The sequence below is a fragment of the Nomascus leucogenys genome, chromosome 21, assembly GCF_006542625.1.
Source record: "Nomascus leucogenys isolate Asia chromosome 21, Asia_NLE_v1, whole genome shotgun sequence".
NCBI classification, from domain to species: domain Eukaryota; kingdom Metazoa; phylum Chordata; class Mammalia; order Primates; family Hylobatidae; genus Nomascus; species Nomascus leucogenys.
This window is the reverse complement of record NC_044401.1, coordinates 7,919,418-7,936,803: the sequence shown is the minus strand read 5'-3', so window position 1 is coordinate 7,936,803 and position 17,386 is coordinate 7,919,418. Positions and strand designations below refer to the sequence as shown.

The 17,386-nt window shown below is 37.5% G+C and overlaps 1 protein-coding gene across 2 annotated transcripts in view; it reads right to left on the bottom strand.

The window, feature by feature from the left end:
• Positions 1 to 17,386, bottom strand: part of SPICE1 (spindle and centriole associated protein 1) — a 74,861-nt gene that overhangs the window by 20,814 nt on the left and 36,661 nt on the right. For both annotated transcript variants that reach the window (XM_030801890.1, XM_030801891.1), the window contains exons 8-12: positions 9,423 to 9,562; positions 9,086 to 9,223; positions 8,463 to 8,728; positions 5,978 to 6,109; positions 985 to 1,132 (exon numbers count right to left, since the gene is read on the bottom strand). In XM_030801890.1, the coding sequence (XP_030657750.1) occupies positions 985 to 1,132; positions 5,978 to 6,109; positions 8,463 to 8,728; positions 9,086 to 9,223; positions 9,423 to 9,562 (824 nt within the window). The remainder of the gene's footprint in view (positions 1 to 984; positions 1,133 to 5,977; positions 6,110 to 8,462; positions 8,729 to 9,085; positions 9,224 to 9,422; positions 9,563 to 17,386) is intronic.

Sequence of the window (17,386 nt, the reverse complement as noted above, 5' to 3'; positions counted from 1 at the left end):
GTCAAAGATCAGATAGTTGTAGATATGCGGCATCATTTCTGAGGGCTCTGTTCTGTTCCATTGATCTATGTCTCTGTTGTGGTACCAGTACCATGCTGTTTTGGTTACTGTAGCCTTGTAGTATAGTTTGAAGTCAGGTAGCGTGATGCCTCCAGCTTTGTTCTTTTGGCTTAGGATTGACTTGGCGATGCGGGCTCTTTTTTGGTTCCATGTGAACTTTAAAGTAGTTTTTTCCAATTCTGTGAAGAAAGTCATTGGTAGCTTGATGGGGATGGCATTGAATCTATAAATTACCTTGGGCAGTATGGCCATTTTCACGATATCGATTCTTCCAACCCATGAGCATGGAATGTTCTTCCATTTGTTTGTATCCTCTTTTATTTCATTGAGCAGTGGTTTGTAGTTCTCCTTGAAGAGGTCCTTCACATCCCTTGTAAGTTGGATTCCTAGGTATTTGATTCTCTTTGAAGCAATTGTGAATGGGAGTTCACTCATGATTTGGCTCTCTGTTTGTCTGTGATTGGTGTACAAGAATGCTTGTGATTTTTGTACATTGATTTTATTTTTCTCTTTCCAAAACCATCTCTTCTGAATCTAGAGCACTGGGATTAAAAGTGCTAGCACTCTCGTTGGTCTAGGTGTCCAGTTCTGCTACTTTCTACCTGTATGACTTTGCTAAGTTACCAACCCTCTCTCAGCCTCAGTTTCCTCTAAGGATAACACCAGTGGGGATAACAATAACATCTACCTCATCAGACTATTATGGCACGAATTGAAATTATGCATGTAAGACTTAACAAGTATCTGGCACAGAGCAAGCATCCAATATTACCTGGAAAAGTAGTGGCAATTATAGTAGTGACAATACTGTACATGCATAAATAGTCAATAAGTCTATATAAGTTTAGAGATTTAAGGTTTGGTTTGTTATCTAAGGCTATTAGGTAGTCTAATGACAGTCTGAGATAGTAAGACCACACTCACCTGGACTGTCCATAACTCTTCTACCTGTGGCTCCCCTTTCTGATGCCTGAATTTCTTGTCTGTTATTTATCACTGGACAGTTCTTAATAGCATGTGTGAGTGATATCAGTTGCTCATCTGTTGTGACCATGTACTGCTGAAGTCTTGCCTGGAGAGGAAAACATATGAAATAATATTAGCATATCAAACATCAAACCACCACCTAGAAAGCAAACCACACAAAGGATATGTGTGTATAATATCATATCAATAAATATCAAAGGATATGTATGTATAATATCATCATTTTAAATACTTCAGGAATTTGAGACTTCAAATTAAAGCAATGCTATTTATAACTATAAATATTCTAATAGTTCCATGATAGGGAAATGGTTAAGTAAATCATGAAACAGTAATTAATAAATACCCTGCTATAACAATAAGAATTAACCTTTCTACAGGGCTTTCCATTTACAAAACCTCTTCATATAGATGTTTCAACGAACTCTTAAGCTACCCCCAAGAGACACAGATACGTGAGGTGGAGGAAACAATGAATATTACCCAGGCATTTAAACTGATAAATGTGAACAGCACAAAATTCTGTATGTAATTAATATAAATATTACAACTTGATTTCTACATATGTGCATGAGAGAGATAACACTATATTTTATATATGTATATAGATATTCTCATATTTGTCTGTGTGTGTGTGTATATATATATTTTTAATATTACATAAGGTTTTTTTTTTTATTTAAAAGATCACCCACAAAATACCATACCCATAGATTTACTTTCTGGCACAGAGCTGAATATGTTAAGTGTTTAGAATTCCATTCTTACATGTAAAAGTCAAAAAGATTGCCCAGAAGGTTAGATGAATTTGTTTTGTTCTTACTCGTTTCTACAAGGATGATATAAGTAGGTCATCTAAAAACATCAGGTTTGATCACTACCACATCATGCTCATCTAAGTTATGTATTGGTGTGACGCAAATGTTCTTAGAAGTAGAGAAGATTGCAGGTAGAAGGAAGAAAAGGAGAGTTCTGTAAATTGCTGACACTCTGTAATAATGACAAAGTAAGAAAGTCCAAGGATGGCACTAGTAACAAACTTCTAAGCATATATATCTCTCTCATGTATGCTTAGATACAGACATTTGATAAAAGTCAGCTGCAGCCAGACATCAGAAATATTATTGATAGTACTGCTGAATGAAGCATAGTAAACATTTTTATATGACCAGCCCAAATTTTTTCCCAAATTTCACACTCATATATCCAGTGGCCTACTCAACACCTCCATCTAGAACTCAAATAGACTTCTCAAACTTAAGATACATAAAGCCAAATTCCTCCTCAAGCCTTCTTTACCTCATAAATGGCAACTTCATCATTTTAATTATTCAGTCCAAAACTTTGGAATTACCCTTGACTCTTTTCCAATATCCTCTACTTCACTCCATACCCAATAAATTAGCAGACTGCACTGGTCAGCCTTCAAAATATATTCATAACTTGACTACTTTTCACACCGTCTCCCACTTGCACCCTAGACCAAGCTGCCATGTCTCACCTGAACTATTCCAATAACTCCTCATGTAATATTCTGCTTTTTGGCCACCTACTCTAGTCCCATACTGTTCTCAAACTGTTTGCTGAGGCACCTCAGGGCACTAAAGTGAACTTACAGGGGCACCAGGGGAAAATTTAAATCTTCAAGGGAAATAGTGGTGCTTGCCATCTATCGGACACTGGTGAACTATTAGCTCAGGACAGTTCACAGTTTCAATGTCAGATTGCATTACATTCCTTTTGAGGATGTCAAATCTTCTCATGGCTGGGTTTTCAGCAGTTGCTAAGTTAAAAAAACAAGTTCTGGAGGAAAATCAGTGTGGAACAGGAAATAGGAATGATTGTGCCCCATATGATTCCAAGCTTTGAGAAGTGGTACAGTACTCAAAAGGTGCATATACCCCATTAGTAAATAATTGTAGTTATTTAAGAGAAAGTATTACTTTTTCTCAAATAGCCCCTCAGTTGTTAGGACATAGTTGTCTGGACTTAACAACTTAGTAAGTAGAACTGTTTTTGGCCTAGTAGAACTGTTTTGTTATAAGACACTGAGGGCATGTGACCCAAGAAAGGGAACCAATCTCTGATCCAGTTTCAACACAGCCCAGAGTGATCCTCTTAAACCCAAGACAAATCACATCTCTTCTCTTTAGTGGTTTCCCATCTCACTCAGCATAAAAGCCCGTATCTTTAACCAGCATGCAAGGCACTATGTAATTGGGCTTACCTGATCTTGTCTCCTGCCTCTCTCTCTTCCTCATACTCTACTCTTGCCACACTGATCTCCTTGATGACTCTAAGCTCACCAGTCACACTCCCACCACAAGACCTTCGCACTTGCTTTTCCTCTGCCCGGACTGCTCTTCTCTCAGCTACCCACATGCTCACTCCTCGCCTCTTCCAGTCTTGGCTCAAATGTTACTTCCTCAGACAGGCATGGCCCATCTCATTTGTAACCGCATCCTACCCGATCCTATACATTTCCTATGCCTTTATGTGCTTTATTTTTCTTCGAAGTACATATCACCATCTAACTTACTATACTTCAACTTTTTGTTTTTAGGATTTACTTAGAATGTAAGCTCCATGAAGGTAAAGTTTTCTATATTTTGTTCACTATTCTATTTCCTGTACCTAGAACAGTACCAGGTCCACAGCGGGTATTCAACAAAGATTTGTTGAGTAAATTAGTACATTTAAAAACTGCACATCTTCCCAGGAGAATTAAAAACATACATTCTGCAAAAATATGTATATGAATGGTCATAGCAGCATTATTCATAACAGACAAAACATAAAAATGACCCAAATGTTCATTAACTAATGAAGGGATAAATAAAATATGGTACATCCATACAATGGAATATTATTGGGCAATACAAAGGAATTAAGTACTGATACATGCTAAACATAAATTAACCTTAAACATTATGCTAAGTGAAAGAAGAGCACATATTACATTATTCCATTTCGACGTAATATCTATATTAGGCAAATTCACAAACACAAAAAGTAGATTAGTGGCTGCCAGGAGCTGGCGAGAAGAGTGACTTCTAAAGGGTACAGAATGGCCTGGCATGGTGGCTCAGGCCTGTAATCCCAACACTTTGGGAGGCCAAGGCAGGTGGGTCACGATGTCAGGAGATCGAGACCATCCTGGCTAACACGGTGAAACCCCGTCTCTGCTAAAAATACAAAAAATTAGCCGAGTGTGGTGGCGGGCGCCTGTAGTCCCAGCTACTCAGGAGGCTGAGACAGGAGAATGGCATGAACCTGGGAGGCAGAGCTTGCAGTGAGCTGAGATCACGCCACTGCACTCCAGTCTGGGGGACAGGGCGGGACTCCGTCTCAAAAAAAAAAAAGGGTACAGGATTTCTCTCTGGAGTGCAGAAAATGTTCTGGATTTAGATAATAGTGCTGGCATACAACTTCAAATATACTAAAAACACTGATTTGTACATTTTAAAAGTGTGGAGGACTTAATGGTATGTGAACTATATTATCAAATTTGTATGTGGTTTGGGTTTTTTGTTGTTGTTTTTTTTTTTAGAGACAGGGTCTCACTCTGTCACCTAGGGTGGAGTCTAATGGCAAAATCATAGCTCACTGCAGCCTCAAACTCCTAGGCTCAAGTGATCCTCCTGCCTCAGCCCCCCAAGCAGCTAAGACTATAGGCACATGCCACCATGCCCAGCTAATATTTTTATTTTTTGTAGAGACAGGTCTCACTCTGTTACCCAGGCGGATCTCAAACTCCTGGCCTCAAGTGATCTTCCCACCTTGGCACCCAAAATGTTGCGATTAAAGGTGTGAGCCACTGCACCTGGCCCTATATTATCAATTTTAAAAAATTATACATCTATATCTAATGTCCATTAACACAAACATAATTTATCTTCTAACTATTACTTGTCTAGTCTCTTCTGGCTGATAAATAAAAGTAATAATAACCATCATATGAGAACAAAAAAGATGAATAAAATAGACTGTGTACACTCAAGAAGAACACAGTCTCAGTAACAAGTACACATATAAGTATAAAATAATTTGATAAATGCAGTAATACCAATATCCAGACAGTATCAGAAGTGCACAAAGAAGCAAGGTGCAGTGGCTCATGCCTCTAATCCCAGCACTTTCGAGGGCCAAGGCGGGCGAATAGCTTGAGCCCCAGTGTTCGAGACCAGCCTGGGCAACATGGTGAAACCCCATCTCTACAAAACATAAAAAGTTAGCTGGGTATGGTGGTGCGCACCTGTAGTCCCAGTGACTTGGGAGGCTAAGGTGGGAGGATCACTTGAGCCCAGGAGGTCCAGGCTGCAATGAACTCATGCCACTGCACTCCAGCCTGGGTGACAGAGTGAGACACCATCTCAAAAAAAAAAAAAAAAAAGTTCACAAAGGAAGAATGCTCAGTGCAGCATGGAAGCAATAGGTTTTCCAGAAGAGAACTGTGTAAGTCTTTTAAAAAAGAAAAGGAGCAATTAGTCAAGCAGCAAAGAGGACTTTATGTAACAAATATGAAGATACTGTGAACAACTGTAAATGGCATCTGATGTGACTGCAAAAGGACTCCTCAAAGGCTATCTTCTGCTGTTTTGAAATTAAAAGTGGCTATCATAACACTCATTTCACATTTTGGGTTAACTACTGTAACACTTGTAGTTATAATTTAAATGTAGACTCTGTCTTCCCACTAAATAGTAAGTCTCTTAAAGACAGGGAGACAGTCCATATACTACTTCCAAGCTTCTACTCTAGTACTTATATGTAATGAATGTTCAATAATACCTACCACTGATGATAATAATGACTGATAAGTAATCACATCAACAAAGTGAAACCAAAAGCAACTCTAAGAGAATCCAGTACATGTTTAAAGATGTTTTATACCACTGAACACATAAAAATTGGGATCTCATCTGAGTACCTGTGTAGCAGCATTTTCTTCTCTAAGACGAAGAATTTCAGCTGTCAGAGCATCAATGAGCTCTCGATGATCACCTAATACTTGTTCCAGTTGTTGCCTTGTCTCTACCTCTTTACGTAGCTGGATCTCACTCTACAAAAAAATATCAAATAAACTTCCACCAATAGCATCACATTTCGTTGAAAACTAAAAGTTTGCACTCAAAGCTGGCAAAGAAGATATTTACAAAGAAGCATATATTATGTGACAGTAATGACAAAGATTTTTATTAAAAGGTTTATTATATTTAATTAAAGAAAATGTGCTGCTTTATCCTCTTCCCTTCTTTAAATAGAATAAAATGAACCAAATGCTATATAAAATTAAGTAACTACATTTTTTCTAAAAAGAAAGTAGAGGGATATACATATACATATTATTTGAATATACACTGACCAACTCTAGAAAGATACACTGGTATCTGGAATAATAGTTGGCTATAAGTAAGCAAACGTGCTAGCTGGAAGTTAGTGATGAGAGTTAGTACAATCTGCTGTTATCTTTGAATTTCATTACATGTGACTATATCGCCAATTCAAAAATTTATGGTTAAAATATAATTTAAAATAAATGACTACAACTTTAAATGGTTTAACTTTGTAAAACAAGTGATTAGCTTAAAAGTATACACTTCTGGCCGGGCGCGGTGGCTCATGCCTGTAATCCCAGCACTTTGGGAGGCCGAGGCGGGCAGATAACGAGGTCAAGAGATCAAGACCATCCTGGCCAACATGGTGAATGAAACCCCGTCTCTACTAAAAATACAAAAATTAACTGGGCATGGTGGCGTGCGCCTGTAGTCCCAGATACTCAGGAGGCTGAGGCAGGAGAATCTCTTGAACCCAGGAGGCGGAGGTTGCAGTGAGCCAAGATCACGCCACTGCACTCCAGTAACAGAGCAAGACTCTGTCTCAAAAAAAAAAAAAAAAAAAAAAAAGTACATGCTTCTAAGCCTGCATTACTTTCCAAGAGCCAGAAGTATACTCCCAAAGATTCCTGAGTTAAGGGTGAAAGAATGTTAAGGTTTTAATAGGTCTGACAATACAACGAATCTTTCATTAAAAAGTTAATTTTAGGGTCAGGTGCAGAGGCTCATGCCTGTAATACCAACACCTTGGGAAGCCAAGGTGAGCAGATCACTTTGAGCTCAGGATTTTGAGACCAGCCTGGGCAACATAGTGAGACTCTGTCTCTACAAAAAAATACGAAAATTAGCTGGGTGTGGTGGCACACACTGTGGTCCCAGCTACTTGGGAGGCTGAGGCTGGAAAACCACTTAAACCCGGGAGGTGGAGGTTGCAGTGAGCTGAGATCATGCCACTGCTGCACCCCAGACTGGGCAACAGAGTGAGACCCTGTCTCAAAAAAAAAAAAAAAAAGCAATTCAATTTTAGGAAGACAGCTCTAGAGAAACTGAAACATCTGTATTAAGGTGGTAAATCTATCTTATGAAATAATAAAGTTTCCTTAAACATTTTTGTCATATTTGTATAACAGGCTTAAGTACATAACAGTTTAAATAGATTTTCAAAGATGCAACACATAGCTAACTCTAATTCTGTGGCATTCTGTGGATGATTATTTGAAATCAAACTAAACAAACAATTCTTTTTCTTTTTTTTTTTTTTTTTGAGACAGTGTCTCGCTCTGCCACCTAGGCTGGAGTGCAGTGGCGCAATCTCGGCTCACTGCAACCTCCGCCTCCCGGGTGAAAGTAATTCTCCTGTCTCAGCCTCCCCAGAAGCTGGGATTACAGGCGCCCGCCACCATGCCCAACTAATTTTTGTATTTTTTGTAGAGACAGGGTTTCACCATGTTGAGGCCAGGCTGGTCTTAAACTCCTGACCTTCCGCCTGCCTCAGCCTTCCAAAGGGCTGGGATTATAGGAATGAGCCACCGCGCCCAGCCAAACAAACAATTCTTGCTTATTTTATAAATTATTTTTACAACAATAAAACATCTCCCACTTAGACACTGAAGCCATATGTGAGTTTCCAGACATACAGGGAACATGAAGAATTCTCCCACGTATCAAGTCTACCAATTATAGGCAATGCCACTCTCCAAACTGAACGTGGGAGTAGGAAGCAGAGAATAGCAATAGAATGCAGACACAGTTAACAGTTCTATTTAATCTACAACTGTCAAACAGTAATATTTAATATTAGCACAAGATATAATTATATTAATGGCAGATTTACCCTACTAATTATAATTTGCTACAGCTCTTATTAAAATTAAAATCACTTATCTGAGCATGTATCAACCAACGGCAGAAAAGATTTAAAGGATAAGCCTTTACTGCAGATAATCTAAAACTGAGGTATTTTAAACAAAGCTATTCAAATTTGACTGTACTTTATTTGGAGGTTGCAATAAATGGAAAGGAAAAAAAACTCATGCATTTCTGCCCGAAGAGAAAACTCTAATAACCTAATGTTCTTACCTCTTTAAGGTACCGAACCAGGCGACAGAGGGAGCTCACCAGCGACAAAGTGAAGCCTGTAAGACCCTGACTGCTCTGCAGTCCCTTGACCTCGCGACCTGTCCACCACTCATATTCTTCCATTTCGTGTTCCACTTCATGTATCATGTGTTTGAGGACATCCAGGTTGGAATTAGTCCTATTTGGTAAGTCTGCAGAGGTTGTGCTACCTGATAACATGTTTTTCTTCGGCTTGGAAAGAGCATGCAAATTCGGTTTTCTTTTCACTGATAATGAGAGAAGTCATTCTATTTTAAGACCAGGAAAAATTATGACTAGAAAACTACTAGAAAAAACTTTGACTACTGTTCACAATTTATAAAAGGCTTTTATAGACGATATCACCATTTCTCTCATAAAAATTACACAGTTTAAACCAGATTTACACTAGCTATAATGAATGCACTAGAACCACTGTTCCAGAGTTGCACGTGGTAGGAGACATTTCTTAGCCACCATTCAACAAACTTTTAGTTGGAACCATGTGGATGAGATTAAGGGAGAAAAACATTGACTAAGAGATTAAGACAGCTGTATTAAGTTACATGTTTAATAATTCATCTTTGTAAATTAAGGGACTGAACCTTTATTTAACAGCTGTTTTTGCTTCCTTGAGTTCAGCACGTGTCCCACAACACAGCTTGAGTCTAGAGTCTCAGTAGATTCTTCAGGCTGAAGCCTGGTTTGGAGTCTCTTGACAGCATTGGTAGCATTCAGAGCAGCTAAAAGGAAGAACATTTCCAAAAGCAACTCAAGTGAACAAACTTCTTAAGAAAGTATTTCAACTGACAGATCCATCAGTATTTTAGTCAACTAGGCTAAGGCAGTCAAAACTCAAAAAACATTCCTTTAAAAATTACTGCATTCAAGAATGAACCTAATAAAGCAGGCAACTACAAATAATGCAAAAGGGAAACAAACCTCTTTGTTCCCCTGCTGAAAGAGCAGATGATGGCGTTCCTGGAGGAGTTATTTGTGACTGGGTTGCTATTTTCTGCTGAATATCAGTCCACAACTTACGAATTAACTCAGAATTCTCTTCCGTTAGTTGCTGGACAAACCTATAAATTACAGGACAATAAGCTACATTAGAATTACAATATAAATATAATTTAAATATAACTTAAATGATAGCAGGCATTTAATTTATATTTATATTATCTATATTATAAATTAATTATAATTTATATTTATATAATTACAAATTTAATTTATAGATAAATATGCATATAAATTTAATTATAATTTAATTAATTATATATAATTATGTAATATTTTATAATTATATATGATTAATTTAATTATATAAATTAAATTATATTTATATTATTTAATTTATATGTATATTATATTAATTTATATAAAAAATAGGTGCTATCATTTAAACTGTTCAAACAGTTACATGATTTATTTGAAGGAGCTTTTAGTAATTCATAGTCAAAGAAAAAACACTATTCACTTTAACTTATAAGACAGATAGCAAAAATGCCTATCACCTTAGTGTTAGAAAGAATCATTCCATCTGCCTCCCAGTTTCCCACCTACCTTGGTCCCTAACACAGGCATGTTTGCCCTTCCTGCAGTTTTGTAGTATGGCTCCATCCTCCTCTCTCTTTCTCTAGAGTAAAGTAATTAAGCATATATGGCTCAGCCCCTTTTGGTTACTCGGTCCTACAAAGGAGCCTGTCCACAGCAGCCAGTCTCTGCTCATCAATGAAGTAAACTGACCACAGCATATGCTGTCCCTGTGTGTCAGGGAGGGGCTAGATAGAGTGAGAAGAGGCGCTGCAGTTTAGGGGTTAGTAATTACAAGCACATTGGTTACAGAGCTAAGCGTTACGCTATAAACATTTTTATCACTGTTAAGGTTGATACGTTAATTTTCAACTATCTGATTCATTTGTCTATTTCTCAAAGTGCTGAAGGTACAGCCTACCTTCTTCTGGAGGCTTAGTATAAAAGCAAGAACAAAGAGATAAATGAAGGGAAAAACTTTAAGCAAAAGGAACCGGGACTTGATGTTTTGAGAAGTTTTCAGCCTGTCCAAATTGCAAAAGATTAGTAAAGTCGCTGTTTGGAAAGTATACTCTGGAGAGAAGGGCAAGAGTATGGCTGAATGACCTCTTGCTAGTTCTGAAGAGATAAAGCATGTGATTCATGGATCCTCCCAATGATGTCAGAAGAAGCTAACAATAAAGATGGGATTTTCCAGGAAAGATCTGTCTATGGAGTAGATGACCATGACATACACAAGACACAAGATCTTTTGAGAATATTATACCAACAGAAATACTGCTAGTTTGAATCAAAAGACACAAAGGCAGGACGAAATGAAGGAAGGGTGCTAGACTCCAAAAATTCTACAGACTCCTTTTCTCAGTCTCTGGAACCATCAGTCTACTCTCTATCTTCCTAAGTTCAATTGTTTTAATTTTTAGCTCCCACAAGTAAGTGAGAACATGTGGCCAGAGCTGCAGATCCATAGGCACAGAGGCCAAGGCCAGAACCACAGGCACAGAGGGCAGAGCCATGGATCCAGAAGGGTAAAGACTCAAGTTACAGAGCATTAATCCTAATAGTATTTGCCTGTACTATTAGGCTCTGGAAATTTTTTTTTAAGTCTTCTATTAGACAATTCTTAAGTAAACATGAAAATATAAACTGAAATTTGTAGTAACAAAACACTACATACCAGAATATATGGTACACATTTATAGTAGTGATCAGAGTAGAATTCAGAGCCCTAAACATGTTTATCAATTAAAAATAAAAGAATGAAAATGAATGTATTAAATTCTCAACTAGGGTTACTAGAAAAACAAAGTAAACAAACAAAAAAAAATGCACAAGGAAGGAAATAAAGATAAAAGCAAAAACTGATGAGGAAAACTAGACCTCTAACTAATAAATTAAAAATGTTAGTTCTTCAAAAAATTCATAAAATAGGCAAACCACTAAATAACCTAATTTTAAGAAAGAGAACCAAAATAAATGATTGAGAGCAAGTAAGCACTGAAACAAAATTTTTTTAGAAGTATGGAGATTATTGGCACATCTCTATAGAAATACACTGATTAACCTAGATGAAATGGAAAATTTCCTAAGAAAACATAACTTATAAAAATTGGCTTGAGAAGAAATAGAAGCTTAAATAAACAAGCAAAGTTATTATGGCACTTCCCCACAAAAAAAAAAGCACCATGCACAAATAGTCTCAAAGGAGGAAAGCTATCAGCCTCAAAAAACAGTCTCAGTGCTATATAAATTGTTCCAGGACTTAAAAAATTAGAAAAATCTTCTAGATGGTTTTTATGAAATCAAGTATCGCATTGTTACCTCAATCTGATAAAGGCTGCAGACACAAAAAAACTACAGAGAATATCATTTATAAATTTTAACACAAGAATACTAAATAAAATATTAACAAACAACCTCCAATACTCCATTAATGAAAATAACACATTATGGCCAAATAGAATTTATTGCAGAAATGCAAGGATAGCGCAATATTAGGAAACTCATAACATAATGTACCATATTAAGAGACATAAGCAGAAAACATATGATTATCTCTATAGATATTGAAAAAGTCTGATAAAATTAACACTTACTACTGATTAAAATAAAACAATCGAGAAAACAAGAATTGATTGGTATTTCCTTAGCATTGTTTAAAAAAAAAATCTATCTGGGTATGGTGTTTGCATGCCTGTAGTCCCAGCTACTAGAGGCTGAGGGAGGCTGAGGTGAGAGGATCACCTGAGCTGTGATCACGCTACTGCACTCTGGCCAGGGTGACAGAGTGAGACCCTGTCTCAAAAAAGACTAAAAATAACAATGATTTTAAAAATTTAAAGAAAGAAAAAAGACCTCAGTACTAAAGCCAGTACCTTACTTAAGAGGAAACAATAGAAGCATTTTCATACAATCAGAAACAAGGCAAGGATCCCCACTATCTCCATTATTATTGCACACTGTCCTACAACTAATGAAATATACAAAAGAAACCAATTAGAGGTGAAAGACTTAGATAACAAGGAAAACAATGTCTATTTGCAGATGAGATGACAGTCGACCTAGAAACCCCTAGAAAATCAGTGCTAAAACTAATTCAACCAAGATTCAATAAAGTAGCAGAATATCAAGGCAAGGCAACACATGGAAATCAGTAGCTTTCATAAAAACAAAGAATAACTAGTTAGGAGGTATAATGGAAGACAAAATTCCATTTAAAAGAATAACAAATGTCCTGAATGGTATTGCCTAGATTTTCTTCTAGGGTTTTTATGGTTTTAGGTCTAACATGTAAGTCTTTAATCCATCTTGAATTAATTTTTGTATAAGGTGTAAGGAAGGGATACAGTTTCAGCTTTCTACATATGGCTAGCCAGTTTTCGCAGCACCATTTGTTAAATAGGGAATCCTTTCCCCATTGCTTGTTTTTGTCAGGTTTGTCAAAGATCAGATAGTTGTAGATATGCAGCATTATTTCTGAGGGGTCTGTTCTGTTCCATTGGTCTATATCTCTGTTTTGGTACCAGTACCATGCTGTTTTAGTTACTGTAGCCTTGTAGTATAGTTTGAAGTCAGGTAGCGTGATGCCTCCAGCTTTGTTCTTTTGGCTTAGGATTGACTTGGCAATGCAGGCTCTTTTTTGGTTCCATATGAACTTTAGTTTTTTCCAATTCTGTGAAGAAAGTCATTGGTAGCTTGATGGGGATGGCATTGAATCTATAAATTACCTTGGGCAGTATGGCCATTTTCACGATATTGATTCTTCCTACCTATGAGCATGGAATGTTCTTCCATTTGTTTGTATCCTCTTTTATTTCATTGAGCAGTGGTTTGTAGTTCCCCTTGAAGAGGTCCTTCACATCCCTTGTAAGTTGGATTCCTAGGTATTTTATCCTCTTTGAAGCAATTGTGAATGGGAGTTCACTCATGATTTGACTCTCTGTTTGTCTGTTATTGGTGCACAAGAATGCTTGCGATTTTTCCATTCAGGACATAGGCATGGGCAAGGACTTCATGTCTAAAACACCAAAAGCAATGGCAACAAAAGCCAAAATTGACAAATGGGATCTCATTAAACTAAAGAGCTTCTGCACAGCAAAAGAAACTACCATCAGAGTGAACAGGCAACCTACAGAATGGGAGAAAATTTTTGCAATCTACTCATCTGACAAAGGGCTAATATCCAGAATCTACAATGAACTCAAACAAATTTACAAAAACAAACAACCCCATCAAAAAGTGGGTGAAGGATATGAACAGACACTTCTCAAAAGAAGACATTTATGCAGCCAAAAAAACACATGAAAATATGCTCATCATCACTGGCCATCAGAGAAATACAAATCAAAGCCACAGTGAGATAGCATCTCACACCAGTTAGAATGGTGATCATTAAAAAGTCAGGAAACAACAGGTGCTGGAGAGGATGTGGAGAAATAGGAACACTTTTACACTGTTGGTGGGACTGTAAACTAGTTCAACCATTGTGGAAGTCAGTGTGGCGATTCCTCAGGGATCTAGAACTAGAAATACCATTTGACCCAGCCATCCCATTACTGAGTATATACCCAAAGGATTGTAAATCATGCTGCTATAAAGACACATGCACACGTATGTTTATTGTGGCACTATTCACAATAGCAAAGAGTTGGAACCAACCTAAATGTCCAACAATGATAGACTGGATTAAGAAAATGTGGCACATATACACCATGGAATACTATGCAGCTATAAAAAATGATGAGTTCATGTCATTTGTAGGGACATGGATGAAGCTGGAAACCATCATTCTCAGCAAACTATCACAAGGACAAAAAACCAAACACTGCATGTTCTCACTCATAGGAGGGAAGTGAACAATGAGAACACATGGACACAGGAAGGGGAACATCACACATCGGGAACTGTTGTGGGGTGGGGGGAGGGGGGAGGGATAGCATTAGGAGATATACCTAATGCTAAATGACGAGTTAATGGGTGCAGCACACCAACATGGCACATGTATACATATGTTACAAACCTGCACGTTGTGCACATGTACCCTAAAACTTAAAGTATAATAATAATAAAATTAATTTTTTAAAAAGCACAAGGAATATTTACCAAGGAAAAAAAAAGAATAACAAAAGCCCCAAAATACTTAGGAATAAACTCAATAAGAAATAAGCAAAATCTATATGAGAGAAATGTTAAGACACTGCTGAAAAACAGAAAAGTAGACTTTTTTTTCCTAGTTGTTTTCTTTTATTATTATTATACTTTAAGTTCTGGGGTATATGTGCAGAATGTGCAGTTTTGTTACATAAGTATACACGTCCCACAGTGGTTTGCTGCACCCATCAACCTGTCACCTACATTAGGTATTTCTCCTAACGCTATCCCTCCCCTAGCCCCCCCACCCTCCAACAGGCCCCAGTGTGTGATGTTCTCCTCCCTGTGTCCATGTGTTCTCATTGTTCAACTCCCACTTATGAGTGAGAACATGCAGTGTTTGGTTTTCTGTTCTTATGTTAGTTTGCTGAGAATGATGGTTTCCAGCTTCATTCATGTCCCTGCAAAGGACATGAACTCATCTTTTTTATGGCTGCATAGTATTCCATGGTATATATGTGCCACATTTTCTTTATCCAGTCTATCATTGATGGACATATGGGTTGGTTCCAAGTCTTTGTTATTGTGAATAGTGATGCAATAAACATGCGTGCATGTATCTGTATAGAATGATTTATAATCCTTTGGGTATATACCCAGTAATGGGATTGCTGGGTCAAATGGTATTTCTAGTTCTAGATGGTTGAGGAATCACCACACTGTCTTCCACAATAGTTGAACTAATTTACACTCCCAACAACAGTGTACAAGCGTTCCTGTTTCTCCACATCCTTTCCAGCATCTGTTCTTTCCTGACTTTTTAATGATTGCCATTCTAACTGGCGTGAGATGGTATCTCATTGTGGTTTTGATTTGCATTTTTCTGATGACCAGTGATGATGAGCTTTTTTTCATGTTTGTTGGCTGCATAAATGTCTTCTTTTGAGAAGTGTCTGTTCATATTCTCCACCCACTTTTTAATGGGGTTGTTTTTTTCTTGTAAATTTGTTTAAGTTCTTTGTAGATTCTGGATACTAGCCCTTTGTCAGATCGATAGATTGCAAAAATTTTCTCCCATTCTGTAGGTTACCTGTTCACTATGATCATAGTTTCTTTTGCTGTGCAGAAGCTCTTTAGTTTAATTAGATCCTCTTTGTCAATTTTGGCTTTTGTTGCCATTGCTTTTGCTGTTTTAGACCTGAAGACTTTGCGCATGCCTATGTCCTGAATGGTAATGCCTAGGTTTTCTTCTAGGATTTTTATGGTTTTAGGCCTTACGTTTAACTCTTTAATCCATCTTGAGTTAATTTTTGTATAAGGTGTAAGGAAGGAGTCCAGTTTCAGTTTTCTGCATATGGCTAGCCAGTTTTCCCAACATCATTTATTAAATAGGGAATCCTTTCCCTATTGTTTGTCTCGGGTTTGTCAAAGGTCAGATGGTTGGAGATGTGTGGTGTATTTCTGAGGGCTCTGTTCTGTTCCATTGGTCTATGTATCTGTTTTGGTACCAGTACCATGCTGTTTTGGTTACTGTAGCCTTGTAGTATAGTTTGAAGTCAGGTAGCGTGATACCTCCAGCTTTGTTCTTTTTGCTTAGGATTGTCTTGGCTATGCAGGCTCTTTTTTGGCTCTATATGAAGTTTAAAGTTGTTTTTCTAATTCCATGAAGAAAGTCAATAGTAGCTTGATGGGGATGGCATTGAATCTATAAATTACTTTGGGCAGTATGGCCATTTTCATGATATTGATTCTTCCTATCCATGAGCATGGAATGTTTTTCCATTTGTTTGTGTCCTCTCTTATTTCCTTGAGCAGTGGTTTGTAGTTCTCCTTGAAGAGGTCCTTCACATCCCTTGTAAGTTGTATTCCTAGGTATTTTATTCTCTTAGTAGCAATTGTGAATGGGAGTTCACTCATGATTTGGCTGTTTGTCTGTTACTGGTATATAGGAATGCTTGTGATTTTTGCACATTGATTTTGTATCCTGAGACTTTGCTGAAGTTGCTTATCAGCTTAAGGAGATTTGGGGCTGAGACAATGGGGTTTTCTAAATATACAATCATGTCATCTGCAAACAGAGACATTTTGACTTCCTCTTTTCCTATTTGAATGCCCTTTATTTCTGTCTCTTGCCTGATTGTCGTGGCCAGAACTTCCAATACTATGTTGAATAGGAGTAGTGAGAGATGGCATCCTTGCCTTTTGCCTTGCCCATCCAGTATTCTATTGGCTGTGGGTTTGTCACAAATAGCTCTTATTATTTTTAGATATGTTCCACTGATACCTAGTTTATTAAGTTTTCAGCATGAAGGGGTGTTGAATTTTGTCAAAGGCCTTTTCTGCATCTATTGAGATAATCATGTGGTTTTTGTCTTTGGTTCTGTTTATGTGATGGATTACATTTATTGATTTGCATATGCTGAACCAGCCTTGCATCCCAGGGATGAAGCCAACTTGATTGTGGTGGATAAGCTTTCTGATGTGCTGCTGGATTCCATTTGCCAGTATTTTATTGAGGATTTTTGCATCAATGTTCATCAGGGACATTGGCCTGAAATTTTCTTTTCCTGTTGTGTCTCTGCCAGGCTTTGCTATCAGGATGATGCTGGCCCCATAAAATGATTTAGGGAGAATTCCCTCTTTTTCTATTGACTGGAGTAGTTTCAGAAGTAGTGGTACCAGCTTCTCTTTGTACCTCTGGTAGAATTTGGCTGTGAATCCACCTGGTCCTGGACTTTTTTTGGTTGGTAGGCTATTAATTACTGCCTCAATTTCAGAAC